Source organism: Hippocampus zosterae, chromosome 14 (assembly GCF_025434085.1).
Source record: "Hippocampus zosterae strain Florida chromosome 14, ASM2543408v3, whole genome shotgun sequence".
NCBI lineage: Eukaryota > Metazoa > Chordata > Actinopteri > Syngnathiformes > Syngnathidae > Hippocampus > Hippocampus zosterae.
In genome coordinates, this window is record NC_067464.1 from 20,079,086 (window position 1) to 20,106,943 (window position 27,858).

Here is a 27,858-nt window from a genome sequence, read left to right on the forward strand (position 1 = left end):
GTCTGCTTTACCTGGGGATCCACCTCGTTATTTTGTTGTGCACGAGGCGATCTTTCATCGCCTCGGGCACAACGTAACAGAATTCTCCGGCCACCATGGATCCCGCAGACATCGAAAAAATTTTGTCCGCTCTTTCCCGACAAGAGCAACAGATGAGTCAGCAGGGCCAAGCCATTAAGGAACTCCGCGGCGCGGTCTCCATGCTGGCTCATCGGTACGATGATTTAGAACCTCGGTTGGTCCGGGTGGAGGAGCGGAGACCATCTCCCCCCGGGGTTCGTTCAATCATTCCTGAAGCGCCCTCCTCATATCCCACTATGACGAGGGAGCCATCGCTTCCACACCCCCCTCGCTACGGGGTTGAGCACGGGCATTGTGGACACTTCCTCCACCAGTGCTCCCTCATTTTCGACCAACAACCCTCTGCCTTCGCTAATGACGCTGCGAGAGTGGCTTATGTTATGAGTTTGTTGACAGGTCTGGCGGCGTCATGGGCGATAGCTACCAGTGATGCAAAGCCGAATCTCCATACTTCGTTCCCCGACTTTGTGGCAGCGTTCCGCCGGGTGTTCCACCATCCCGTGCGGGGCAGAGAGGCAGAGGGCCGGTTACTCGCCCTCCACCAGGGAAAGCGATCGGTAGCAGACTACTCCATCGAGTTCCGGATCCTGGCCGCCCAGAGTGGATACGGTGATCGGGCGTTGTGTGGTCTGTTTCGCCGCGGACTAAACCCTCAACTCAAAGACGAGCTGGCTTTAACGATTAACGACCAGCTTAATCAGAGCACCGACCTGGAGGAGTTAATCGACCTCTCCCTCCTCATGGACAATCGCCTGAGGGAGCGAAGCCGGGAGCGTGGAGGTGATCGGTTTCAGTTCCGGCGTACACCCACGGAGGAACAGATGCAGCTGGGAGGCAAGGACGTTGGTGCGGAGGAAAGAAGGCGTCGTTTCAGCGATCGAGCGACGACTGACAGCGTTCAACCATCTCCTCACGCCGCAACCAGCCATCCGGGGTCGTCATCCCCTGTCCACCCCGAGTACTGTGAGTCACGACCTCGCGCGCCACCCTTCGAGTCTAGGCGAGTCGACTCGCGGCCGGGACACCCCAACAGACTTGAGCTCGAGGGGGAGATATTTGGTGGGTCCCGGTCATGGCGGGTTCGGGCTCTGGTAGACTCGGGGGCAGATGACTGTTTAATGGACACCAATCTCGCATCCGAGCTGGGTTGTTCCGTGGAGAAATTGATCGATAGGAAGCGGGTTTGTGATCTTGATGGGCGCCTCCTGGCGGTAGTTACGCATAGAACGGAGCCGTTGAAACTTCAACTCTCCGGCAACCATGTCGAGCATCGCCGTTTTTACTTGATGCGGTCCCGCAACGCCCCGATCATTCTCGGATTACCCTGGCTTAAGACACACAACCCCGTGATTTCCTGGGCGCGCCCAGCAAAAGATAGCTGGAGCCAGTATTGTTACCAGCACTGTCTACAATCGGCCGTCGGGAAGCACGAACGTGTCACACCCCCCGAGGAGATCTGCCTTGACGGAGTGCCGGATTGCTATCGGGATCTTAAGGAAGTGTTCAGCGAGGATCGTGCCCGCTCTTTGCCCCCACACCGCCCCTACAATTGCGCTATAGACCTGCAGGCGGGCGCTCCGTTGCCGACCTCGCGGCTGTATCAGGTGTCCCAACCCGAGCGCGAGGCCTTGACGGAATACATCAACAGCTTGCTCGCTGCAGGTCTCATTAGACCATCGCGTTCACCGTTAGGGGCGGGTTTTTTCTTCGTAGGGAAGAAAGAGAAGACCCTGCGACCCTGCGTAGACTATCGTGGATTAAACGAGATTACAATTAAGAATAGATACCCGCTACCCTTGTTCGACTCCGCCTTCGCCCCATTACAGTCGGCCACCATTTTCTCGAAATTAGACTTACGCAGCGCTTACCACTTGGTTCGCATCCGGGAGGGTGATGAGTGGAAAACGGCTTTTAAGACCCCTCTGGGTCATTTTGAATACTTGGTTATGCCTTTTGGGCTGACAAACGCTCCTGCCGTTTTCCAGAACCTGATCAACGACGTTTTAAGGGACATGATTAACATTTTTTGTTTCGTTTATCTTGACGATATTTTAATTTTTTCCCGTCATTACACGAGCACCAGCAACACGTTGGGCTGGTGCTACAACGTCTACTGGAGAACCGGCTCTTCGTCAAGGCAGAAAAGTGTGAATTCCATGTCCCCGTCATCTCCTTCCTGGGGTTCATTATCGAACAGGGCAGGTTAAGGGCGGACCCCATTAAGACGCGTGCAGTCACTAACTGGCCGGTTCCTACCAATCGCAAGGAACTGCAGCGCTTTTTTGGGTTCGCCAACTTCTACCGACGCTTCATCCGCGGTTACAGTCAGAAGGCGCTCCCCTTAACCCGCCTTACGTCCATTAAAATCCCATTTAAGTGGGATCCGACCGGGGATGCGGCGTTCGCGAACCTGAAGGCGGCGTTTACCAGTCCCCCCGTACTACAACATCCTGATCCTGATCTCCCCTTTATCGTGGAGGTGGACGCCTCGGATTCGGGGGTGGGGGCTGTGCTGTCCCAGCGCTCTCCGGTCGACCAGAAGCTGCACCCCTGCGCCTTCTTCTCCCGTCGACTCAGTGCCGCCGAGTCCAATTACGACGTGGGCAACCGTGAACTGTTGGCAGTTGTGACCGCCTTGCAGGAGTGGCGGCACTGGCTCGAGGGGGCAAAGGAACCTTTTACGGTCTACACAGATCATAAGAACCTCGCTTATCTCCGCTCCGCCAAAAGACTGAACGCCCGTCAGGCCCGGTGGGCCCTCTTCCTCACCAGGTTCGACTTCGTCCTTACCTACTCTCCCGGGTCTAAGAACACTAAGCCCGACGCCCTTTCCCGTCTCCACGAACCTGCGGGGAGGGACCGATCCCCGGAGACCATCCTCCCGACCCAGTGCATCGTGGGGGCTGTCCAATGGGAGATTGAGCAGCGGATCCAGGCAGCCCTGGAGGGGGTTCAGGTGCCGGCGGGGTGCCCAGCGGGGAGGCTGTTCGTACCTCCGCCCCTCCGATCTGAGGTTCTGCAGTGGGGACATGGGTCCAAGGTGGCATGTCACCCCGGGGTGAACCGGACGGTGCAACTCGTCACCCAGCGGTTCTAGTGGCCGGAGCTCCGTAGTGATGTGACGGAGTTCATCAAGGCCTGCACCTCCTGCGCCTGCGGCAAGTCGTCCCATCAACCTCCGGCGGGACTGCTCCAGCCGTTGCCCATTCCTCCTCGCCCGTGGTCCCACATCGCTCTGGACTTCATCACGGGCCTCCCTCCTTCCCGGGGTCGAACTGTCGTGCTCACGATCGTGGACCGCTTCTCCAAGGCTGCTCATTTTGTGCCTTTGTCCAGGTTACCGTCGGCGCTGGAGACCGCCGACCTCCTCGTCAAACACGTCTTCCGTCTCCACGGCATTCCGGCGGACATTGTATCGGATCGGGGGCCCCAGTTTGTGTCTCGCGTCTGGAAGCGGTTCTGCCGGTCCCTCGGAGCTACGGCTAGCCTGACCTCGGGATACCACCCCCAGTCCAATGGACAGGCTGAGCGCGCCAATCAGGATCTGGGGGCGGCCCTCCGCTGTGTGTGCCTCCACCGTCCCGCATCCTGGGTCGACCACTCACCCTGGGTGGAATATGCCCACAACACCCTCGTCTCTTCCGCCACGGGCAGATCACCATTCATGACGGCTTACGGGTACCAGCCACCGTACGGGCCTCCTTCCACACGTGATGGGCCCGCGCTGCGTTGTCCCGCACTGCGACCCGGAACCGGCAGATCGCAGATCGTCGTCGGCGCCCGGCGCCCTCATATGTGGTGGGGCAGAAGGTGTGGCTGAGAACGAGGGATCTTCGCCTGGCCGGCACGTCTGCAAAACTGGGACCCCGATTCACTGGACCATTCGAGGTCGAGGCCGTCATCAGTCCCGTCGCAGTCAGGCTCCGGCTACCGGCCTCCATGAAGGTTCACCCCGTGTTCCACGTCTCCCTGCTCAAGCCTGTGTCTTCCAGCACCTTGGCGCCTCCTCCCGCTCCGCCGCCACCTCCGCGGGTGGTCGATGGTGGCCCGGTGTACGCGGTACGTGCCATCCTGGACTCTCGGCGCAGGGGCAGGGGTTTCCAGTACCTGGTCGACTGGGAGGGCTACAGGCCGGAGGAGCGGCAATGGGTGCCCCGCTCCTGGATCCGTCCCTTTTACGCGACTTCCACACTGCTCATCCGTCCAAGCCGGGTAGTCCGCCGGGAGGCGTCCATTGAGGGGGGGGTACTGTCACGTCACGTACCCGCCAGCAGGTGGCGGGCTTTTCCCTCCGCCAACTGCACACCTGTCCGTAATTTCGGGCTGATTATCCTCCTTTATTAAGAGGCTCCGGCAGTACACTCACTGCCGGAGAATTACACGCCGTGCCATTGTTCTCTCGTGCTAAATCCTCTATTGTAGATTACTCGTTGCCTTCTTGCCTTGCGGTCATTACTCGTGCTATTCGCGTTAGTCACTAAATTTGTATACATCTATATTGCCTATTCAGTACTTCCTCGCATCTTGCTTTTTCAGCGAGCGTTTTCGGTTGTTTCCTTATTTCTTCCCTGGTCCTTATTTGACCAGCGTTTTTTGTTACTGTTTCCCTGTCGGGCTCTTTCTGTTCGTTATTAAAGACTTTTTGTGTTCATACAAGATCTTTTCGTGTCTGCTTTACCTGGGGATCCACCTCGTTATTTTGTTGTGCACGAGGCGATCTTTCATCGCCTCGGGCACAACGTGACAATGGACTGGAAACCCCAAGGTCAAAATGGGAAACACCTCCGAAGGTGGTGGAGAATAACAGAGCGAAGATCCTGTGGGACTTCCAGACTGACAAGAAGGTAATGGCGAACCAACCAGATATCGTGATCATAGATAAAGGACAGAGGAAAGCCGTTGTGGTGGATGTAGCGGTCCCAAGTGATGGAAACATCAGAAAGAAGGAACACGAGAAACTCGAGAAATACCAAGGGCTCAAAGAGGAGCTGGAGAGAGCCTGGAAGGTAAAGGTGCCTGTGGTGGTCAGAGCACTCGGGGCAGTGACCCCCAAACTAGATGAGTGGTTGCAACAGATCCCAGGAACAACATCGGACATCTCAGTCCAGAAATGTGCAGTGATGGGAACAGCAAGGATACTGCGCAGAACCCTCAAGCTTCCTGGCCTCTGGTAGAGGACCCGAGCTGAATGAGGGACGAACACCACCCAAGGGGTGAGACGAGGATTTTTTTTTTTTTAATATATCTGTGACAACTGTGATGGTCTCGATCCACGTCGCTGCCGCCTCAAGAACACCAGACACTGGGATGTGGCTTTTTTTTTATTGCTGCAACACAGTATGGCGGGAGGGATAGGTGAAGTCACGGGGCTTTTCAGTCTCAAAAAGAACTGCGCAACAAAAAAAAGCACCTGTTAACCCAATGGATAAAAACTTTAATTTGTCAAAACTTAAATTAAATGACGACACAAAAAGCAATGTGGACTTGGAACAAATCAGGGAACTAATTACATACACAGCACCGTAGAAAAAGGAAAAACAAAGTGAAATATTATAATTACAATAACCAGTAACTAGAAATGAATCAGGACCGTCAATGAAACGTGACTTACCTTGTGACTTCCCTGGTAGCTCTGCCTGAACTATGGCGGGAAGCTGGTCCCATACTGTGCGCTGTTGCGTCACTTCCGTCATAATTTAATAAATGCAATATATCACTCCGTTACATATATACCTGTATATATATATATATATATATATATATATATATATATATAATTTTATTTATATAGCACTTTTCACACATAAAAATGCTACTCAAAGTGCTGCACGGTCAAAACATTTCAAACTTACTGTACAACATAAAAAGACAACCCGTCCCCTCAACATACACAAATATATATCCCCACAAACAAACATATGCTCGTACGGGGTACTTTGCGAGACCTCGCAAAGTTTTTTTTTTTTCCTTCCATGTCCCCTTAGGGGATCCGTATGCTCGTGCACACACTAACATGCAATATAAAACTTGCATGCATACCCTAATGATCCTGATATTAAAAAACACATGGCAAAGCACAGAGAAACCATGTGAGAGGAAAAAAAGAATAAATAAATGAATAAATTAAAGTACATAAATAATTATTTGAAAGCCAAGCTTAAAAGAAATTGAAATTGTGCAAAAAAGGCTTGTATGCAGAGATGCAGGGTTCGTTTCCAGCTCCGGCCATCCTGTGTGGAGCTTGCAATGTTTCCCCGTGCTTGCGTGGGTTTTCTCCGCTTACTCCGGTACACCCCCCCCCCCACACACACCCACACACACACACACACACATTCCAAAAACATACGTGGCAGATTAATGCAACACTCTAAATTGTCCCGAGGTGTGAGCGCTGATGGTTGTTGGTCTATGTGTGCCCTGCGATTCGTTGGCAACCTGTTCAGGGTGTCCCCCTCTGCTGCCCGAAGACAGCTGGGATAGGCTCCGACATGCTCCGCGACCCTTGTGAGGATAAACGGATCAGAATATGGCTCAATGAATGCATGGCATAATACGTCTCCTTTAATTCGAGAAGCGTCTGCTGAGACAGTGATTTTGTCGCCGCCTGCCATCTTCTTTTGGAAGGGGCGATGAAGTGAAGGAGGTGTGTCTGACAATGACTCAGCTTCAAAGTAAAGATCACACGGTCAAAGATTTCCAAACGAGATACACTGCCCTCTCCCGGTGTCAGTGGATATGGCAAAAATAAGAGCATACAGGGAGAAACCATTGATTCCTTCCGTCCGACTCAGACGTACACTCGCCGACTTGCAACACTGGTATGAAAATACATTTAACACATCAACACGTTTAGAAAATAGCAATTCAATCGGCTTCCCAGTTTATGCAGGCTGCAGTGTGCGTCGTTGGTATCTTGTTCCCCTGTAGCTAAAGGAAGTGGTGCAGTCCGATACTATTGAAGGCAAAAACTGGGAAGCGGTTTTTTTCAGCTAGGATAGAACGTTGCAGATAGCTTGCACTGCGGAACCAAATTCTAGTGAGATTGTGGCTGTTCAATATTCCGCTTGCTTTCCTTTAAACGGCGTCGTTGCTTGCCATGGCTCTGTGCGGTGGTGTTGGAGCCATGGCTTTACCAAGCGAACTAATCGTCCACATCTTCTCCTTTCTCTCCGACCGAGACAAGCTGCGGGCCTCGTCCGTTTGTTTGCGATGGAGGGAGTGTCTGTTCTATCCCACACTGTGGACCAAACTCAAACTCCGGATAGGCAGCGACGCAACCTCTGAGGAGTCTTTGAGGTTAGAGTTCCTCATGCGGAAGTTCGGCGCTTTCGTGCGAGAACTGCAGCTGGAACTCGCTCCCGCAATAGTCAGCCCCAGTTCCCTCAACAACGAGCCGCCCTCCACTAGAGTGGACCGATCCCCAAGTCCGGACAACGACCTGCGGCCGTCCAAGCGAAGCAGAGACGCAATGGCAACCTACTTAGACCACGCATTGTGCGTGCTCACCAACATCCGCAACAACAGGTGAACTTAACGCTTAATTTCTTATTAGATTGTGGGAAATTTGAGAATACATTTTGTCTTCGATACCCAGAACGCGTTGAACTATTTATGCCGTCTTTATCAAGCAGCTGTGGCTGGTTTAGCATAACATGGGATATATTAGCCCCGGAGTTATGCAATACAATACTGGCGACTGTGGCGAGTCTTTGGAGCTGTTGAAACCAATCATTGAATCCCGTTTGCATCACTGTACTGTTGGAAGTGATACATACAGTCCATGCTTTCCTGCGGACGTTTACCAAACATTGCTTAGTGTTCGTTTTATTGTGAGGCTTCAACTGTGGAACATAGGTATCCTCCGATTGGCAGATAGAATGCAGCCATACAGAAAGCTTTGAGGGCTTGACTTGCTGACATCAGCAATGTTGCATATTCAAAACATTCCACATACAATACAATGTATATGGGCATATGTATTGGACTGTTTGTTTAGTAGTACAGAACAAGCCAGTTGCAGATCTCATCAACGTATGGGGGAGATTCAAATTTAAATATTAAGATGTTATCATACAAGCAGTTTTGTACAGAGGTGGAGGCCTAACTGTACGCTTTAAAACTTGCAGGTATTGTTTCAAAGGCTTTAAGCCTTAAGTAACAAAACAAGTTCACTTGTTTACCTGCCCTAATGGAATTTATAGGCTTGAAACTGGTGGTTAAAATGGCCCCTGTGGAAATTGTAGCAACGCGAAGAAAGTGACAATTTCTCACGTTCGCACTCAGAGAGAGTGTGTCATTTTTTATTAGCACCAACAGCAGCAAAACTCCCCGCGCCAACCGAGACCCGCCGAAAGTCGGTTTCCATAGAAACCAGCAGATAAACATGGCGGTCCTTAAAGGGACTGCAATTATTATTATATTACCAAATCGTGAACTCTCTGACACGCATATGTAACATTGCATTCACACGTTTGCAGTTGGTGGTGAATTATATATATAGAAGTCACTACACCCCAATTATTTGTTGGGCCAAACTCTGGCACCAACTATGTCAGGGGGCATAAACTGTTGAGCGGTGAACTATGCCACAATGATGTCCCACCAGAATAGCGATTGCGAATGTGCCCAGATAGCATGCGATCTCCGACTCGCAGTCGGCCTCGTGATCATCGACAATGATTAAAAAATATACTGTAGAAACGTTTGCTGATGATGCATGTCCCTGACTGTTACTTACTAGATACAAGTATGATCAATGTTATGCTAAGTTGCCAAGCAGATGCTGACAGTGCAATATTATTATTATTATTATTATTCATAGCGCAAACGCTCTTGGGTAAATGGCAACGTAAGCATTCACGTCAGGACGCTCTACGATGACGTTGTTCCTATTTGGCTCTTTGCCGGTGGAAAACCAAACAGGTTCTTCATAAGAACTTGTTAAGCACCAACTAAGGACAGCACTGGCCCTGATGCCAAACGAGCACCAAGTTTTTTTGTTTTTGTTTTTGTTTTTGTTTTTTTGATGGGGAAGGGGTAACAGAGGCTAAGTGCACTAAGCATGCTACTGGATGGAGAAACGAATGACAGGATCAGCCTGACAGAAATAGTTTTTTAGTCACTGTCAATATTTAAATTAGGGCTGCCCGGTAGTCCAGTGATTAGCACGTTGGCTTCACAGTGCAGAGGTAGGTTCGATTCCAGCTCCGGCCTCCCTGTGTGGAGTTTGCATGTTCTCCCCGGGCCTGCGTGGGTTTTCTCCGGGTGCTGCGGTTTCCTCCCACATTCCAAAAACATGCGTGGCAGGCTGATTGAACGCTCTAAAAATTGTCCCTAGGTGTGAGTGTGAGTGTGGATGGTTGTTCGTCTCTGTGTGCCCTGTGATTGACTGGCAACCGATTCAGGGTATCCCCTGCCTACTGCCTGAAGACAGCTGAGATAGGCTCCAGCACCCCCGCGACCCTAGTGAGGATCAAGCGGCTCGGAAGATGAATGAATATTTAAATTAAGAAATGTTTTCAAATTGTGTTTGCATTAAATATTATTGTGGGGTGTCTCACTGGCCATTAATTCACTTGTGTCTTGCACTGCCTCAGGTCAATTCACTCACATCGTGTGAGCAAAATGTTTTGCGGGCAGTGCTGGGATTTGTAACGCATGACAAAATTGGGATTTATTTAAGAAATATTTTTTTTTCAGCAACTAAGTAATTCAACATGAGCACTGGAAACACAATTTCATAACGATATGCTCATGTTCCAGTGTTGCACACACATCTCCCTTGCTGCTAAATGTCATTAAAAAACTTAATTAATCTGAAACGTTGTGTCCCAGCAGAGGGCGGTCAGGGCACCGAGTATCAAATGACAGTTTAAAATTGATTAAATAAAAAAAAAAGATAATCTTTCCAGCGGTTGAAATCGTCCAAATCATATCTTTCTACATTGACCCCCATTCAAAGTTGATACAGGTATCTGAAGAAATTCCCTGACTTATAATGCACTGTGCGGCCTGGATGTCTGTAAGTTGTCTTACGATGTAATCACAAAACATGTACTCCACATTACTGCTTCCATACTATCTTGTCACATGTATGGAAGTTAGATTGATTCACAGGGTTTCCCCCCGAAAACTTGCTAAGCCTGGTGGAAGAGGAGCTGACCCGCTTCATAGAAGATGCTCTATTTTCAGCACCATTAGGTGCACCTCAAAGTATTCAATTTTCTCAAAAGCCGACAGTGCGCCCTATAAACCGATGCCCTTATACAGGGTCAGGCAAAATGATCTGACACATTTGTAGGTTAAATAAAAGGCCAAATTAAGTAAAGAAACAAAAAGGTGTTTTTATTTTGGAAAAGTACGTATATTGCCATTCTGTTTCATTATTTTTTTTTTAATTGAATGGCGTTCTAGGATGCGAGATTGGCCAGTTGCTTTTAGTTAGTGTTCTTATGGCATCAAGTAGGAGATTATTAGCAGGAACCAATTTTAACGTCACTAATTGACGTGCTGCATAGCTTGTAGCCGACATATATTACATATTTTGAGCATGACATCTCTGATCCACTGGTTAAAGGACACTTTGAATCTCTCCTCTTTCAACTCAAACTGCTTTAAACAAAGTGTGAGGTAAAAGTGGTTAGGACTGCACGACTGTCCGTGTTTTATGTTATTTAGTTGTGTTTATTATTTTACTTTATGTTAACTGTTTTGTTAAGCGCTTTTTTTACAGCTGCCGCTGTTGTGAAAGTGCTATATAAATCAGCATGTATTGTATGTGCATTCGCAAACACACACTCAAACAGACAACTACTTTGTGAGCCCTGCTCAATGATTATGAAACGAAGATAATACCAAAAGCATAGTTAACTACTGACTAAATGAAGGAAGAAGGAGACAAGCAAGGCTAATAAGGATATTTAGCCCCTTGTGGATGTGAACCCATCCACAAGGGTCTAAGGGGTTTGTGTACCTTTTGGTGGAATCTATTGTCTTCATAACTTTTGTCTTTGGAGCCGCTGCGGGTGACTGCGCCGCCATCAAAAGAAGACTTAACATAAAATGACAAAATAATAATGCCATTTGTATTTACAGTCAAACCTCGGTTTTTCGTTTCGTCTCGTTTGTTTATTGAACATAAAACTTTTCATCCATAATCCGTTCCAGAAGGCTGTTGGACAACCGAATTGTTTGAAAGCCGAAACCCCGCTCTTTGGGGGGGAAAAAAAGGTTATTGAACACGTGCATTTAAGGTGTGCTCAGTTTGTTCGAGAACCAAATTTCGAAGTTCACCATGTTCTTGGCTGAAGCTCGGAGCTGGAGGGAGCTCATCAAAAACAGGATTGTTAACTTCTGTACATCTTGCAACCTCCTTTGCTCACTAACATTTTATTAGAAGCGTTGCACTGAGACAACAGTTTTTTTTAATTGATTCTCGAGACTCGATGCCCAACTCTAAGCAAAAGTAACACTTAAGTCGCCCTATTGAAACCTCTGACATCGTCGATTAATGTCGGTGATAATTAACAATGCAAAGACACAAATGTGTTTGTGTGGGTGTGTCCATTTTTGTGGCTCTTTAAATATACAGTGCATATGGCACAGTGATTCTTGTATGCATGGTGTTTCACTGGTCGTTGTTTCTGAGTGTTTGAGCACAAAGATGTTACGGGCTTGAACCAACAGAGCGGCAAATAGCAGCACCGCTACTCAATGCTGTTCACGGTAGAAAACCACTCAGCAATTTTCAGGGTCGAGGTTTGTGTAGGGACTACAAAATGGCAACCAAGATGATGACAGATGTTTACGCTTCCTTTCAAAATCTTCAATTTCTGTTGTTGATAGTCGACTTTCAGTCACTGAACGGTGTCTTTTCTGTTTACCAACATTTTCTCTCAGGAACCTGCAGAAGCTGCGTCTGTATGCCGACACAAGTATGTTCCACTATGACAGACTCTTGGACAACTCCAACCTATACCAGATTCACGAGGGCCACAAGAAAATCAACGAGTAAGGCCTTTGCATTTCAAACAATTTCAAATAATTGTAAGATATGGCTTTTGAATTTTTTCCAACCTCAGAGACCAAATATGCCATTTCAAGAACTGTCAAAGGTCTATTCATTAGTTTTATCTCAAAGCTTTCCTCCGACAGAATTAATCTCAAAGGCTATTGCCCGGGAAATGTCATGTGCAGGTAGAAAGCAGATAAACCCCTATTCAAATGCCAGATTGTTGTGCAATAACAAGAGGAGACCAAGATAAGTAATTTCAAATCGTTCCCACCATTCATTTGGCCAGTAAGAAAAGGCATTTTTTAAAAGCAGTTTATGCAAGGGAAAATAAAAATAAACTGTAATGTAATGCGGTCGCACAAGTGTGCAAACCCTCTTATATCCAGTTGCATTTCTTGGTAACTAGTAATGCGTTACTGTTTCCAGAGCAATAATCAGATTAAAATGATTTACCTAAGTCATTCTGCGTTACTGCTTATCAACATCACTCACCTGGGTGGGTGACAGGGGGACATGCCTGCCCACCAAGTTGTGTGTAAAAAATGTTCAGTTGTTCTAAAGCAGGGGTGTCCAAACTTTTTGCCAAGGGGGCCAGATTTTATGTGGTAAAATGTCGGGGGCCGACCTTGGCTGACATTCTTTACATTGAACAACAATATTGTTCAACAAATTTTAGTAAGCCAGTCTGTTTCACATTTCCATTTTTATTTTAATTTCAACAATCTTAAGAATTTCTTTTGGTTCATTTGACACAGGTATATCACATGCAACTGCTTATTCACTTGACTTTTTCTTAAACAGAAGTCTCCTGAGTGCAAATGGATTGATTTGAAACATAAAATGTATCACCATGACTTTTCAATAGTCACAAAACCTTTGACTCGAACAACAGGGAAATGAACAAGCAATACACATATCCACAACTGCAAGGATCATTTGAAATATGACACATCAGTCAATATAAACACGGAGTGATGTCTTGTTAACGCGTGAGTGATGCCCCCTAGTGTCTAAATGCTATTACTCATTTAGTGAATGCTATTACTCATTTAGCCACTAGAAGGAAGCAGTACTCTATGAAACATCACTCACCAGTCTACGAGACCTCAGTCAATGAAACACGTGTTCCATTGCGCCCAACCTGCGGGCCAGACGGCACTGATTTTATGACAGGGGCCGAGGGCCGGATGAAATTCGACCGCGTGCCGGACTTTGGACATGCCTGTTCTAAAGGGTTTTAAAATGTTGAAAATGTATTGTCAGGTTTATCCAATTTGACACTCTGGAATAAAACGCAAGGAGGAGACAGGAGACTCACTTCTGGTACCAGGAGGGAACGAGGAGAAGCGTTCGGTTTCAGCTCTCGGCACGTCACCCTAACGATCTCCTCCTTCACCCCCTCATTTATTGGGAAATCTACTACATAGGTGTGTCCAACCTAAAGGGTGGGGGCTGTTGAACACACACTGAACTTGTTTGACTATGTGTGTGTATGTGAGTGCAATTTACGTACATGTGTGCAATTGTCACAAAAACATCACGTCGCAGCTGGTGTTGATGGCTCCATTCACTGTCCAACCTTGCTCACAGTTTAGTCTTAACACTTATCTCTTCCCAACCACGTCCTCGGAAAGGTGGTTGCGTCCCTAAACTTCCACACAGTGCACTAAGCATTCTTGAGTATAAATGTGAGTATATAAAAAGGATTATAAATGTGAGTACATTGTGATTAATATATATCATGATTAAGAAGCAATATATCTTTATTAAAAGCATAAGCGTTCTTCTTTGCAAGCATAATCATCCAATCAATCACTCAATATCAATATAACATTAATAATAACATTAATGATAAGCGACTGTATGATAACTAAAAATAATCACCCTATCATGTATTTGTATTGTTTTTTTTTTGTGATTGATGGCCTTCCAATTGGTATATTTATAGTATTTTGTAGAAGCTACTACAAATAAAAAAATTGAAGTTGCCGTGACATTGTTTCCTTTTGTGCCTTCTTTTGAAATTATACAAAACTAGCTGGTTCGCCGCCCTCCGGGCGGCTATTCAGCTAGTTCCTGCGGAAGGCTGGTAAGCTGGTGGTTCGCCGCCCTCCGGGCGTCTCATCAGCTAGTTCTTGCGGAAGGCTGGTAAGGTGGGCCTTCGGCCCACAAAAGTGTTGTTGCTTGGTTCAACTTTTTGTTCATCTTCATTGCTTATCGCGAAAATAAAGAGATGTTTAGCTCTACTAAATAACTAACAATTTCATTGCAATGCTTGTGGGTAGACAACATTTTTTCGCTAAGATGCCCGCGCGATCGTAGTGAGCCACTGCCTGAGCGGCGCAGTGGCGGCGCGGTGAAGTAGGTACGTTTTGAAAAGGGACAGACGGAAGGACAGACCGCGTGCGGGACGACGCGCAATATATATATAGATAGATAATTGACCGGTATTCTCACCGCTGCTTGTTGCAAAAAAGATGTTACTGTAAAATATTTTGCAAATACATACATCTTCAGTCCACGTCAGTCTTAACATCATATGAAAGTACGGTATGCCAGTTAAGATGAGGTGATTTGTAGTCTCAAGTAAACAGTCGAGGATCGGCTTTAGAAAAGAACTATTTAGTTAAATTGCTAAATCAACACAAAAAAATACCATGAACATTGTTGTGTTCCAAATCCACCGTTTTTTATCCATCTCGGGTAGTTGCCATTATTTCCTGTACTCCCTTCTGCTGTTGACTGTAATTGATGTCAGAGCGCTCACAGGCTCAGATTGCAAACGTCACCTGACCAAACAGAAAACAGGTGAGCTATGGCGTTTGCAAGCGGAGTCATTCTGTTGTTACACCAAGTGCAGAATTGTGAAAATGTTGTCAAACATTGATTAACTAAGGCTCCGTTCACACTGCAGGGCATGATGCCCAAATCACATTCGGATTCAATCCGATCTTTTTAACCACTCGTTCACATTCCAAAATTAATGCAACTTTTAATGTACATTGCATGCCTCTGTAATGTGACACACATGCCCACAAAGCACAATATTGACTGATGCAGGGAAAGGGAAAAAATAAATGATGTCATGTGGCCCAGTAAACTGTCTGAGTGGATGTCTTACTACGATCACCGCAAACGCCCACTTCATGCTTCATATTTCAGGTGGGATTAATTTCAAGTAAAAGTATACAAGTAACACTCGAGAGCTTTATTTGGCCTTTGATGACATAGGTCGGATGTGTACGGGTAAGTGTCCATAGTGCAGATGCATTGGATCCATGTCTAATTTATAACCACAAATGAAAGGGGCCCAGGTCGGATTATAAAAAAATCTTGCATTGTCCTGTTCACATTGCATGTAAATATCAGGTACATATTGCACATGAGCAAAAAAAATTATAAAAATCTGAATTGACCTCCACTGTAAAACATAGCCTAACATAGTTTGTTTTTAGCTCCCCCATAATGCTGGAATTTATTTCAGCATCTTTTGGTATTAATGAGAAGCTATTTATAGGAGCGTTCTCCTTTTTTTCCCACTCTTTTTGCTGCAGGATACAGCGTTTGTTCAGGGAGTTGTTGTCTCACAGCAGACAGCTGAGGTGGTTGTCGTGTAGCTTTATACTTGGTCTGTTGACTCCCTCCTCCTTAGCATGCCTATCGAATCCTTCCTCCGAGACCCTGCGGCACCTCAGTTTGGTGGACCACCTGCATGGTATGTATGATTGTCACTCTGCCTTAGTGTACAGAAGATCATGGACTCGTAGGCCTCATCTGCATTTGCATATTTGTTGACCATTTAACCATCAAATCCATTCGAATTGTATATTAATTGTATTTTAGCCAAAAAACACGTCCTAATTGTCCCAAAAATGTCCACGTCCAACTTGACCAGAATGCCATAGTGGCAAGTAGAGTGTACTTGTTTAGCACATTATCTACGTGTAGTCCAATGCGCTTTACCCGGCCTGATATGCTTTTTTGAAAACATACCAGAATGTATAGACAGCATGTGGCTAACATGCAGCTGGGGTCAACCTACCGAAAGGTTTTCCGTTTAAATAACTTCAAATAACCGACCTAACCGCCAGGATCCCATGTCGTACACTGGCCAAAAGGTTTTGGTCAAGTTTTACATCCATCCATGTTCTGTTGTACTAGCTAGCTAGTGCTAAGCTAAGCTAACATGATCTCCGGTCCAGTGTGCAAATTTGCAAACACCCTTCATGCTGCCACAATGGGAGAGGCCAACAGTGAACCAAGGAGAAAGACGTTGATACACTTCCTCGATGGGCTTTTTTGAGTGATTTTCTTTAACAGTTTAATGTGCTATGACTCATTCTCACTCAAATCCCAAAATTCTCATTCGCCATTCATTTTCAACAGCCATTTCGCATCTCGACTGAAGAATCGTTATCATTAATGCCATGAGAAACTGTGACCACAACTTTTCCCCTCCCTGTAGGTCCACTCATCTCACCATCTGAGGTGGACCGCCTGTCTTCTCTTCATTCTCTGGCTCTTGATTTCTCTGATATGACTTCTGAGCTTTGTCGTCTGTTGGCATCGCCCCACCGCACTCCGCTGCATCGTCTCTCCCTGATGCTCGAAGGCACCTTTGAGGTCAAGCCTTTAGAAGGGACAGCCACAGATGATGATTGGAAGGCACTGGTAAAGCAAGAATCCATCCCAACCTCAGTGATAAGCATTCTACAGTGGTGTTTGCTACCTTTCTGATTTTTTTTTTCGGGGGTCGGAAGGTCATACTTACCATTTTATAATACTGCTGTATTTTCCACACTAAAAGGTGCACTGGATTATGAGGCGCCCCTTCAATGAACGGCCTATTTTGTATTTTATTCTTTCATATAATGGACGCACCGCATTATAAGACGCAATCTACAATGCATCCACTAGATGGAGCTACGCTCAAGGAAATGCCAACAGAGCACGCCGCTACACTAAACTTTGATTTATATAGCGATGATCAGATGTCAGGAAAACTTATTTAATAAAGCAGCAACACAGTTCACTTAACCAACAGCAAGTTATAACATTGACTCGTTAACGTCAAACTCTCTTGCTGCTGCTGCTCTGTTTCCGTGTTCAACTGCGAAACCGATCGCCTTAAGTTTGAAGTTTGCGTTGTAAGCATGTCTCTAGCAAGGAGCCATTTTGGGGTTGACATATTACCGTAATGACCATACACAAGGTGCATCGGATTTTAAGGCACACTGTGAGCTTTTAAGAAAATGGAAGGCTTGTTGGTGCGCCTTTTGGTGCAAAACATATGGTGCAATTATTAAACAAAAGTAGTCATTCGTCAAAGATGACACAAGTGAACGCAAAATGCAGTGTTTACATGTTTTTTTTTCCTATGGTTTTTTTCTATTAAGGGAGTGATGAGGAATCCAAACCTATATTGCTCTGTTTGGAAAAGTGATTGCCCCCTCTGAAAAGGGTGGTCTATCATACCGGAGTTCAATTTCATTGCCACACCCACGTCGGTTTCTGCCACACCTGTTATCAATCATCATTTCAGTTAAATTGGGCCTGCCTGACAAAGTGAAGTAGACCAAAAGGTCCTCAAATGTCCTCATGCCACGATCGAAAGAAACTTAGCAGATGACAAAGAATGTACCATATTTTCCGCACTATAAGACACTTTGAGGTATAAGGCACGCCTTCAATGAATGGCCTCTTTTAAAACTGTTTTGATATACGGGTATAGGGCACACTGCATTATCAGGCGCAAAGAATACAAGCTACAATGGTGGCCGCGGTTGCTGTCTGCATCCACTAGATAGCGCTTCACTCAAGGGAATACAATACAATACAGCTTTATATAGAGTCTTGGCTGCGGTTCCATTATGCATCCGCTATATCGAACTACGCTAAAGGGAATCCAATACCGCTTTATATAATAAGTCATTTGGAAATGTCATTTTGTGTTTACTTGTGTTTTCCGCGATTAACATTGCAAATTTTTCGACGATGGTCAACATCAGAAATCAGAAAGTGGGACAAATCCTTCTTCATCCCACTGTACTTTGTGAGAAATGCTGTTTGATAAAATTGGAGACATCACTCAAACATGCCTGTGGCTCTCCAGGTACGAGTGAGTGCCAACCTGCGAGTGTACATCATGGTCCTGGAGGTCAGCAGCTCAGAGCTCCTCAGAGTGCTCAAGCCAAGCCTTCCACTGGAGCGCATCCACCTGGAGAGTAATTACAAGACACTCGTGACCGACGCCACCCTGGAGCTCATCGCTCAGCAATACAACAAAACGCTGACGCACTTACTTTTATTGAGTGGTGACCCCGACTACCCGGACCTCAGTGTCAATCGCAATGAAGATCCATTGGTCCTCTTGGCTTGGAGGTGTACTCAACTGGCTGTGCTTGTCATTCACGGTGAGTTCAATGATCATCTGCTTCTTACAGCAACATATCCATTGCTGCAGTGAAACTTAACCGCAGTGAAATGTGTGATGAATGTTTGAAAAACATGCACTTGGATGTTAAAATAACCGCGACAAGTTGAAAGAAGTAATGTCGGTGCATCCCCATGCAATAAGGTGCCTCGTGTATTATGCTCACGAATTGGGTATTTATGAAAAAACGTCAAAACAATGCTGAAGTGAACTGTGGTGAGGTACGTTGAGGTGTCGTCCAAATTATGCAAGCCTTTCAGAAGGATGTGCACAGCAAGTGTTTGACAAGTCACATTTTGGCTTTGTTGGTCTCTATCATTGAAGTGTTTGACAACTGCAATCTGATTTGTTGTGCAAATATCTCGGCGCAAATGCACCACAAAATATACATTTTTGGGTCAGAAAAGTCAGATGGTCGTGATGGAAAAAACCTAAAGGGAAATACTGTATTTTCCACACTATTGGGCGCACCAAAAAGTCTTCAGTTTTCTTAAAAGCTCACCGAGTGCCTTAAAATCCGGTGCGTCTTTTGCATGGTCATGGTAATATGTCGACTCCAAGATGGCTGCTTCCTGGAGACATGCTACCAATGTTATACCTTGTTGTTGGTTCAGTGAACTGTGTCACCGCTTTATTAAATACGTTTGTATTGCAGCTTCGAAAAAAGGAGAGTTGTGATGTTAATTTTTTAAAACAGTCTCAACAAATACAGGTACGTCTTTGTCTGCCTCCATGCTTTCTTCCGTTCGACTCAAGAGGCGTTCAAACCCGCCACGAGAAACTTTAATTAATTCTTACCTTAATGAAACTACGAACTAAATCTAGCGAGGAAATCACAAAATAAATTCTGTATGGGGGGATGAATAATTTATTTTGTGAATTCCTCGCTTGATTTTCTGTTTTGATGCATTATTTTACATTTTCGTAGTTTCATTTCAGTACAGTAATAGTTCATTGAAATTTTTTCATAGCGGTCATGAACGCCTCTCAAGTTGAACGGATGCCTCTCGAGTTGAATGGAAGGAGTGTAGCACCATCTAGTGGACGCATTGTAGATTGCACCTTTTAGTGCGAGGCGTCTAATATTTGAATTTTTTTTATAAAATAGCCATTCATGGAATGTGCACCTCATAATCCAGTGCGTCCTTTTGTGCGGAAAATATGGTACTAACTCATTTCATAATTTGAGTCTTTTGAGTCTGTTGTTTTACAAAACGTTACTCTGTGCGCACAAAATTATTTGGCTGGGTTTTTTTTTTCGCAAGGAAAAACTGACATGTGATGAGGCAATACCGGTTTCTGATTGTCAAATAAGTCAAAGAAATAATGATGTGTTGAAAGTATATTCGATACGAATTTATACGAATGCATACTTTGTCCAACATGTCTCCCCGTGTCTCATTGCAGGCTACACCGTGTGGCATCATAACTTGGTGGCAATCGCTCGGCTGCGGGGACCAAGTCTTCGTGTCCTGACTGTGACTGACGAGTCCATCGACTGTGATCTGAACCAGCCGGTCTATCCGGAAGGCAATCCGATTGAGGACATGCTCAAAGAGGTTTCGCTGGGTCTTGGCCGAGCGTGGCACCCATGTTTGGATTACAGCGTTGTTTTGATCGAGCCCACCCAGCACTTCCATCAAGAGCTGCATGCCTTCAGCATGGGCATTTAGGCAAAGGATATCCAGTCCTGAAAAACCACAGCCTGAGCTCGACCAAGGCCAGGCCAGACTAACCAAGTGCACATCAGCGCTCACCACGCTGCGCCAATCTAATCTCAATTTGAACCAAGGAAAACCGGATAATTCCCAGGACAAATCATGCCGTTCGCGTGACATACAAAGCAAATCGTCATTTCCACACAGATTTCTGGTACCTGTACAAGGTCTCGGGTCTTCAATTTCAAACTAACATTTTAATAGCCTGATGCATTCGGAGTTATAATGGTCGGGGCAGTTCAAGTTGTGGGCTTAGGAATGGGTCATTGCTTTCCTGTCTGATTGGGCCCATTCTGGCCTGGTCTTGCTCAACGGCACGAAACGTTTTTCCAAAACCCGGCTCATGTCATAAACCCTAGAGCCACTGGATGTTGTTTTAAAATACCTTCTTTCTCCTGCTCCCAGGTAGAACAGACGGGGGAGGATGCTTGATTAATATGTCTCAGAAAATTAGTGGGAAAATACTTTGTGTATGTGTGCTCAGATCCAAGCGAATTAGCGTTAGTTTTTCAAGTTTTTATTCTGATTCTATTTTTTTTTTACATTGTCGTTTTGTCTGTTATCTGCTCTGACGAAAGTTGTTCATGTACCGATCAGTTCCCGGGTAACAGCCTTTTACTAAGTGGAATAACTTCAGCAGCAAAAAAAATATTACTAATTAAATGACTGTCGAATAGTTTTCAGCATAGTCTTGTCCGTGCCACGCCTCTTCAGGTGATTGGCCAACTTGCAAGAGTTGCTTTTCACGTGGAAATGGCTCAACTTTAAAGGTGGTGTCATGGAAATCCTTGGTACGCGTTTGCCTGCAGCACACGTTCCACCCTAGCGACATTTATTTCAAAACTTCCCCAGTCGTCAAAACGAGGGAGTCTTGTCTTCCGGTCGGTGCTCATGGCAAAAATCAGCGTCTGAGAGAGCATACCCACTGTTTATTTACTTTATTTATTTATTTTTTTAATTCGTGATCAGCAGGCAGTTATTCACTTTTCTTACTAATTTAATTGGCTTGTCTCCTTGAGTTCAAGACCTTTATCCCCATGTGGGTATTTGTACGTGCTACTATGGAAGCAACGGAAAGGCTCCATAACAGCAAGCACGCAATAAATGAATAGCAAAGCGCAAAATGTTGCGTGAAAACGATTATTCCTTCCCCACATCAGCGATTGAGAACTATGTCGGTCTCTGACAAGATTTGTCTCAAGTCAAAGCGTTACAAAGATGGCGAAATAGCATCGCTAGCTTGTAGGATCGCCCGGAGTGCGATTAAGTACGTCTGTTGGACAATCAGACGATTGTTTTGTGCAACGCAGTTCAGAAAGGTTTTCACAATAGCTCATTTTGCGGTACAACTCCGAGAGGATTGAGGGGGGAAAAAACAGTTGAGCATTGTCGAATGAACTCTTGTATGAGGAAAAGAAAAAACAATGCACAATGTAGTTTGGAGTGCGATGGCTCATGACTGTGTTGGCAAGTTTTGTGTTAGTCTCAGGTAAAGCTTTTAACAACCCTTTTGCTGTGACGCAAGTGTAGATTAATGTCGATAAGTGTGTGTGGAAACAATCACAGTTCTCGCAGATCTTTTTACTTTGAAGATCCTCTTGAGTCACAGTTGCCTTGGAGACCATCCCCGTTTGCCAGAAGTGGTTATTTATTGCGCCGATGATTTCTTTTTGACATCCGACGAGCACTCCGATATCGGTAGATTTGTTAGAGAACCTAAGCATACATTTGTTTTCAACGCGTTGGGTTCATAAAGGAAGAGGATTCTGTCACCAGTAGATGGAAGTAACAGCTACCGTGTTTGGGAATCCATGCTGTGAGTGGATGGCCTACTCCTGTCAGAACTGAATGTAGTCCTCTTTTGGGGCAATGTTGATCATGTGCGCGATCCGGCATTCCACACTGAATTATGTCCGTTTTGTCCCCGAGCAAATCCAACAAACGTATATGTTGTACTAGTCGGGGTTTCCAGACCCAGAATGGTTTCCTTCTCTCGGTCAGGTCAGTCCTGTACGGCACCGGGGTTTACGTGAAGGCTTTTTTCTGACCGCATGGTTGCAGGTTATTTCACTGATCTGTCGATGGGCAGAGAGTTTCCTTCCCCAGATGGCTTTAGCGCCTTGATTGGTGTACCCATCATGGCTTGCATTGTCCATGGCTTGCATTGTCAAATACGAAGATCCATATCAAGATCTGTTGCGTTTATGTGGTAAAGTTGTCTGCAGTCAGCGCATGGGCAGATGTGCTGTCGCTTGTTTGGGGAGTGACTGAGATACTGGCTGTCAGTAATTTGTCAGATGATAATGGGACCATGATGGTTTAGCCATGATAATCTCTTGTTCTTGGTCCGTATCTCAGGATTGTTGCACTTTGGGTATCAAGATTTTTATCGTTTTTATTTTTTGGGCTTCTGGATAGAGAAGCTTGTGAATACTGAATGGAGCTGAGCACGAGTAGCAAAACACCTGTTGACCGGAAAATGAATAGATGAGTATTGTATTTGGCAGTTTCGGTGTTCTTACAAGGGTGTACAGTACTGGGGCTGGGAAATTAAAAGCAATTTATACATTTATAAACTATCTTTATTTATCACAGTAATCTCAATTTTAAGGCCTAATTTGATAAACAAATGTCTTTTATGAATTCCAACATTTCCACTTTGACCCGCCCAGGGATTTTGTGTTTCCTCTATGTACTAAAGTCACTGCTTCCTTTGCAGAGTCATTGCCAAGAGTAGAGCTACTGCAAAGTAGTCATTGGGGTAGGGTTTTGATTGGATAACTTGATTATCGTATCGGACTTGTATTCAGTTGTTGTTGTTTTTTTTTAAATAGCTGAGACAGTTTTGAAAAAGAATCGATAGAAAAATAACTCCAACAAAACAAGTTATTTCTGTCACTACAAATATGTTTGTCACATAGAAGTATTCTAAGATAGATAACAATCCCGCAGAGGAAGATGTAGTTCCAAATACCTGTCTTTGAAAGCTAAAAGCTTCTTCTTTTTTTTCCACTTGCAACTCTCCTTTTCTCGCTCATGTGATTTGCCCAGTAGAAACGGAGTAAAGTGTGTGTGCGCGTCCCCGTATAATAGTACTGTATATGTTTTGTCTTGTGTGTACAGTGTGTCGTTAGCTTGCTCATGCTCAGTCAACCTCGCATGTCATACAGCAGGAATGCCGAAAAAGTAGAAAGTAGCTCTCAGGGTACAATCTGTTATCTACGAAGGAGGGATAAAAATAATCGCTCAGGCCTCTAGTTTGCTCATGAAACTAGTAGAGTAGTCACAACTGTGATGTTAATACTGCCAAAGACCATAATGGAGCAAAATGTGTCAATGACTTTTGAAGTGCCCGAAACGTCACACACACTGGCAGCAAGCTGGTCCAATAGTTTTGCTTTTAAAGTTCACATTCAATTTTTTTTTTTTTTTTTGTAATTTTTGCCATGTCGTTGTGTTTCTTGGCCGCAAGCTTTTCCCTGTGAGAAATACTAGAAGTTTGTGTGTCTCAAGCATGTTTGGAGCTTTTATTGTTGGAGGGAAAATGAAGAAAGCAGGCGGAGCACATGTGAGGGGAAAAAATAAATCCTCCCAATGTTGTTGGCTACTGTTTTAATTTGTTTTAACATGACGAATACTAGTGGGATTTCATGAGTTCTATTTTTAGTTAATATTATTTGGGGGTCAGGGGGGGTTTATTGGAATCCAGCATGTATTTACTTCATAATAATAAGTAGTATCATTGCTCAGCTTGAACAGACGTGTTTCTTTTCGAGCCTCACATTAAGACTTCTATTTAGTTTCCACCATATTTTTATTCAACTCTTAAGTGCAACGAGTGAATGTAAAGGCAAGGAGAACAACGTGGGTGACGAAACACTTTGTCCAGGAAGTACATTTGGGACAGAGTGTAGCATCTCAGTGAGGGGGAAAACCCTGCACTGTGGTGAAGTGAGCCAGTATGAGATTAAATGCAACTATTCCAAGCAGTGACATTCCTTCACCAGGCGGGAACTGGAAGTTTTCTGGCCTCTCGACCGCGGCGTGCGTGATTTGAAATGTATTCGATCAAGCCTGTCGTCACCTTGGTCTAAAGTGTTGAGCAGTCTGATCTAGGAATGTGATACCATTCCAACATGAGTGACTCTCAGGACACCTTACTGACATGAGAGCTGACAGCAAGATTTCCAGCCTGCACGCAAATTAATGTGATAGAGATCCAACTAGGTAAACTATATAAATATATATTTTTACATGTATAAATATGCCCACCAAAGCAGGTGTGTTTACAAAGATGATGATGCAGCTTGTTCTTATTAACCTGCTATAAAATAAAGCCCAATGTGGTTTTGTTGTGTTTTGGTGCCAGTCTTGCTGGTGTCACCCACAAGAGCAAAACACCAGCATCAAAACAAAACGGCCAACATTCGAACAGCCAAACCTTTGGTCACCGGGCCACCAGCTCGAGCAACGGAGCTGAAGCAACCCAGCAAGACCAACGTACTGTTGTTACCCTGCTGGTAGCAGGCGCTTCTTGGCACTTTTTTTTTTCTTTTGTTGCTCGTGGGTGACATTGGCAAGACCAGCACGAAAACGTAACAAAACCATGCTGGTCTTGTTGGACTTTTTAGTGGGGCTGTCAAAAACCAGAGAAAAATCTGGACTTACCAGGGTGAACCTGCGATGTCTCGAGACACACATTAGCAGGCCAAGTGATGAAATGAATGCATGACTTGCTGGCCATTTCAGGATATTTTGTGTCCGGAACACAAACCCTCAAAATTGACAAAGCAGTGTACGAAAACTGCTGAAAGTCATCAGCCAAGCTTTTATACACCCAACTTTGAGGAAGCTGGTTTTCATATTTCGTCCAGGTATTGATTCCTTGCACACACACAGTCACCCCATGTATCAATCAGCGTCACCCAATTCACTCAATTTTGTTGGTTCTGTGCTTTATGCAAATAGAAAGGTCATAGTGAAGTAATGCGGCTTGTTGGGTAATTCTGTTTTAGACAGCTTGCCTCAAAAGCTGTTATGAAACTTGCTATTGGAACTTTTAAAAAAACCATCACATCTGGGTTTGTCTTACCAGGACCGCACATATCGCGGGTTTGATTAAATGGGTCAATTCCAACACTTTCAGGCTCAACCCGTGGTCATGGGGAGGGGTGTTTTGTTTGTGTGTTATTGTAGTACCAAAGCAACAGACTGCAACAGTCCAATAACCACTGGAGGCCGCAGTCAGTTTCCTTCCACTTTGGATCATCATCACTCCAGGGTAATGACTGTTCCTAGCGTTACCTCTCAGGATATTCTCAACATGTCGGAAACCGGTCTTACTGAAGTCCCACGTTCTTCTGTATGCGTTGATGACAATAGGCAGTGTTTCCTCATCAGTTTAAGCTGACGGATAATTCCTGTGTTTTTCCTTCCGCTGTAAACTACTACCATTAAATGCATGACTCGGAATGGGCTGGACTCTGGATGGCTGTATTCTTGGAAATACTTTTTTTTTTTTCGTTACACACTGCATGTTCATCGCACCGGTTATGGTCAGTCTACATTTCGTCACAGCCACACGAAGAGCCTTAGAAGACATCACAGGTTCTCATGTTCAACAATTTTAACGTTTTAAAGTTTTCCAACCTCTGCTTGTTTTTGCTCCATCTTGTGAGTGTCTGTGGTGACGCACCTCGCTCTCGAGAAAACATAAGCGGGTAACAAGTTGTCGATGGCAAAACTGGCCAAAGTGGTGGTCATCACCAAAATGACAAATGTAGCTCTTGGCTGTCCCATGAGATGAGAAACGGTCAGTCTTGGCAAACCGTCTTCAATGCAATCTTAATGACTGCGGCGCTGATGTTTCGAGATGTTCTTGTCAAGTCTGAAGAGCCAAAGGTGCTATTTCAACAGGCAGACGCCCAGGCCTCACAACTATGCAAGAGTTGTGAGAAGAATGCATGTAATTCACACTTTTTGTTTTTGTTCCAGTTCCTCGCAGTCACACCGAAATGAGGTCAGAAGACGATAAGGACTTGCAATGTCACTCGGCCTTATGATGATTTCAGAAATTGTATTGTTTCCTTTATAAGATCTTAAGATTCTGGTAAGCCAGCCAAGCGGAAGCAGCGGTGACGGCAGGCCCACTCTTGGTCTCTGTGAGACTGGCTCGATGGCCCCAGTTTTATCGTGGTACGAATGTTGTGCATTTGTTGAAAATCAGTACAGTTTGCAATAACAGTAGTAACTATAGCAGTGCCGATAGAAAACCACAGAGGGATGGATGGAGATATATATATGCGCACGCGCACACACATATATACTATTGCATGAATACATGTCTAGGTAATGAATATGAAATCATCCAGACTTTGTACATCAGCAATTGTTTTGGTGTGTGTTTTGCAAAAATGGTCTGAAAATTACTGTTGAATATTCTGACAGTCAAATTTCTGTGCATTTGTTTACGGTGTGGACTTAACCATGGCTTTGAACATTTACGTCAGCAATGGGGATGTAATGATACCGAAACTTCACAATACAGCAATTATCACAATATTGCGGCCATGATTTTAAAAAAGGAAAGAAAAAAAAAGCTCACAACAACGGTATAAATGATCATTTTTAAAAAATCATGGTATTGGGGGGAAAAAGCACAATGTTGTGTTTTTGTTCATGACACCAGTGATTAAAAAAATAAGGTTTGCCAGTCATTTTATTATCATGAGTCTACGGAGTTCACAATGCTTTGTCTCAAGCAGGCGAAAAGTGTTTTTGTGCTGCTTTCAATGTGGCAGGTTTGTAACATGGCAATGGTGATATTGCCCTTATTGTTACATCCCTAGTTAGCAAGTGATCAATGTTTGCCCAAACCACAGCGGGGAAAGATTCCAACGTGTTAAATTACTTCACGAAATGATTTCCTTTTCATGTCTTGTTTTTGAAGCAGAATACAAGTTGCTCAAAAACTTGATTTACCAATAACTAATACAAGGACAAATATAGCACATTTTTCAAAAAAGTGTAAATCTTCTGCTTAGTACAGTATCTCTTTAGAAAACTGCTGTTAAGATACTGTCAAATCATTTCAAACTTGTGATTAAAATCATTTAGGCTCAGACTGCCAAATATTCCTTATGTGGCCTGTCCATAATTGAGCTCTGCAATTATAACGTCTTATGTTGCTCAATGAAACCGGCATTGCTCCACAGTGTTTGTGTGTTGGCGGTGGAGTGTTCATACAAGCCCAGCCACATGAAAAATCTCATCAATCAGTAAGCATTAGGGGTGAAATTGCTTGAACGTTTTGAAATTTGTCTTGAATCAATGCTGCTTATTTTAGTCAGTGAATAAAAGCATTGAAAAGTTAATTTGCTTCCATTGTCCATTTCCTGTTCTGCGGTTGATATCACATGACTACAGAATAATTTCAATTAATGGGGTAATCTGTTAAAAAAGCATTTTTAAACCAAAGGCTGAATTTAGAAGGTAAATCAATGTATGTGTTAAAATAGGTTTCAGTTGGCGAAAATCCTGCAACGATGGAGCCCAAACACAAAGCAGGTGCCCACGGAATTGATGCACAAAATATTTACAATTTTCGTGATCAT

General features: G+C 44.8%; 1 protein-coding gene across 1 annotated transcript; it reads left to right on the plus strand.

The window, feature by feature from the left end:
- The first annotated feature begins 6,868 nt into the window (after positions 1-6,868).
- Positions 6,869-27,618, plus strand: LOC127614450 (F-box only protein 33). Its single transcript, XM_052085774.1, has 6 exons — positions 6,869-7,605; positions 11,980-12,090; positions 15,649-15,809; positions 16,560-16,765; positions 18,207-18,507; positions 19,935-27,618. The coding sequence occupies exons 1-6, from the start codon at positions 7,178-7,180 to the stop codon at positions 20,198-20,200; spliced, it is 1,473 nt and encodes a 490-aa protein (XP_051941734.1). The 5' UTR covers positions 6,869-7,177; the 3' UTR covers positions 20,201-27,618.
- The last annotated feature ends 240 nt before the right edge of the window (positions 27,619-27,858 follow it).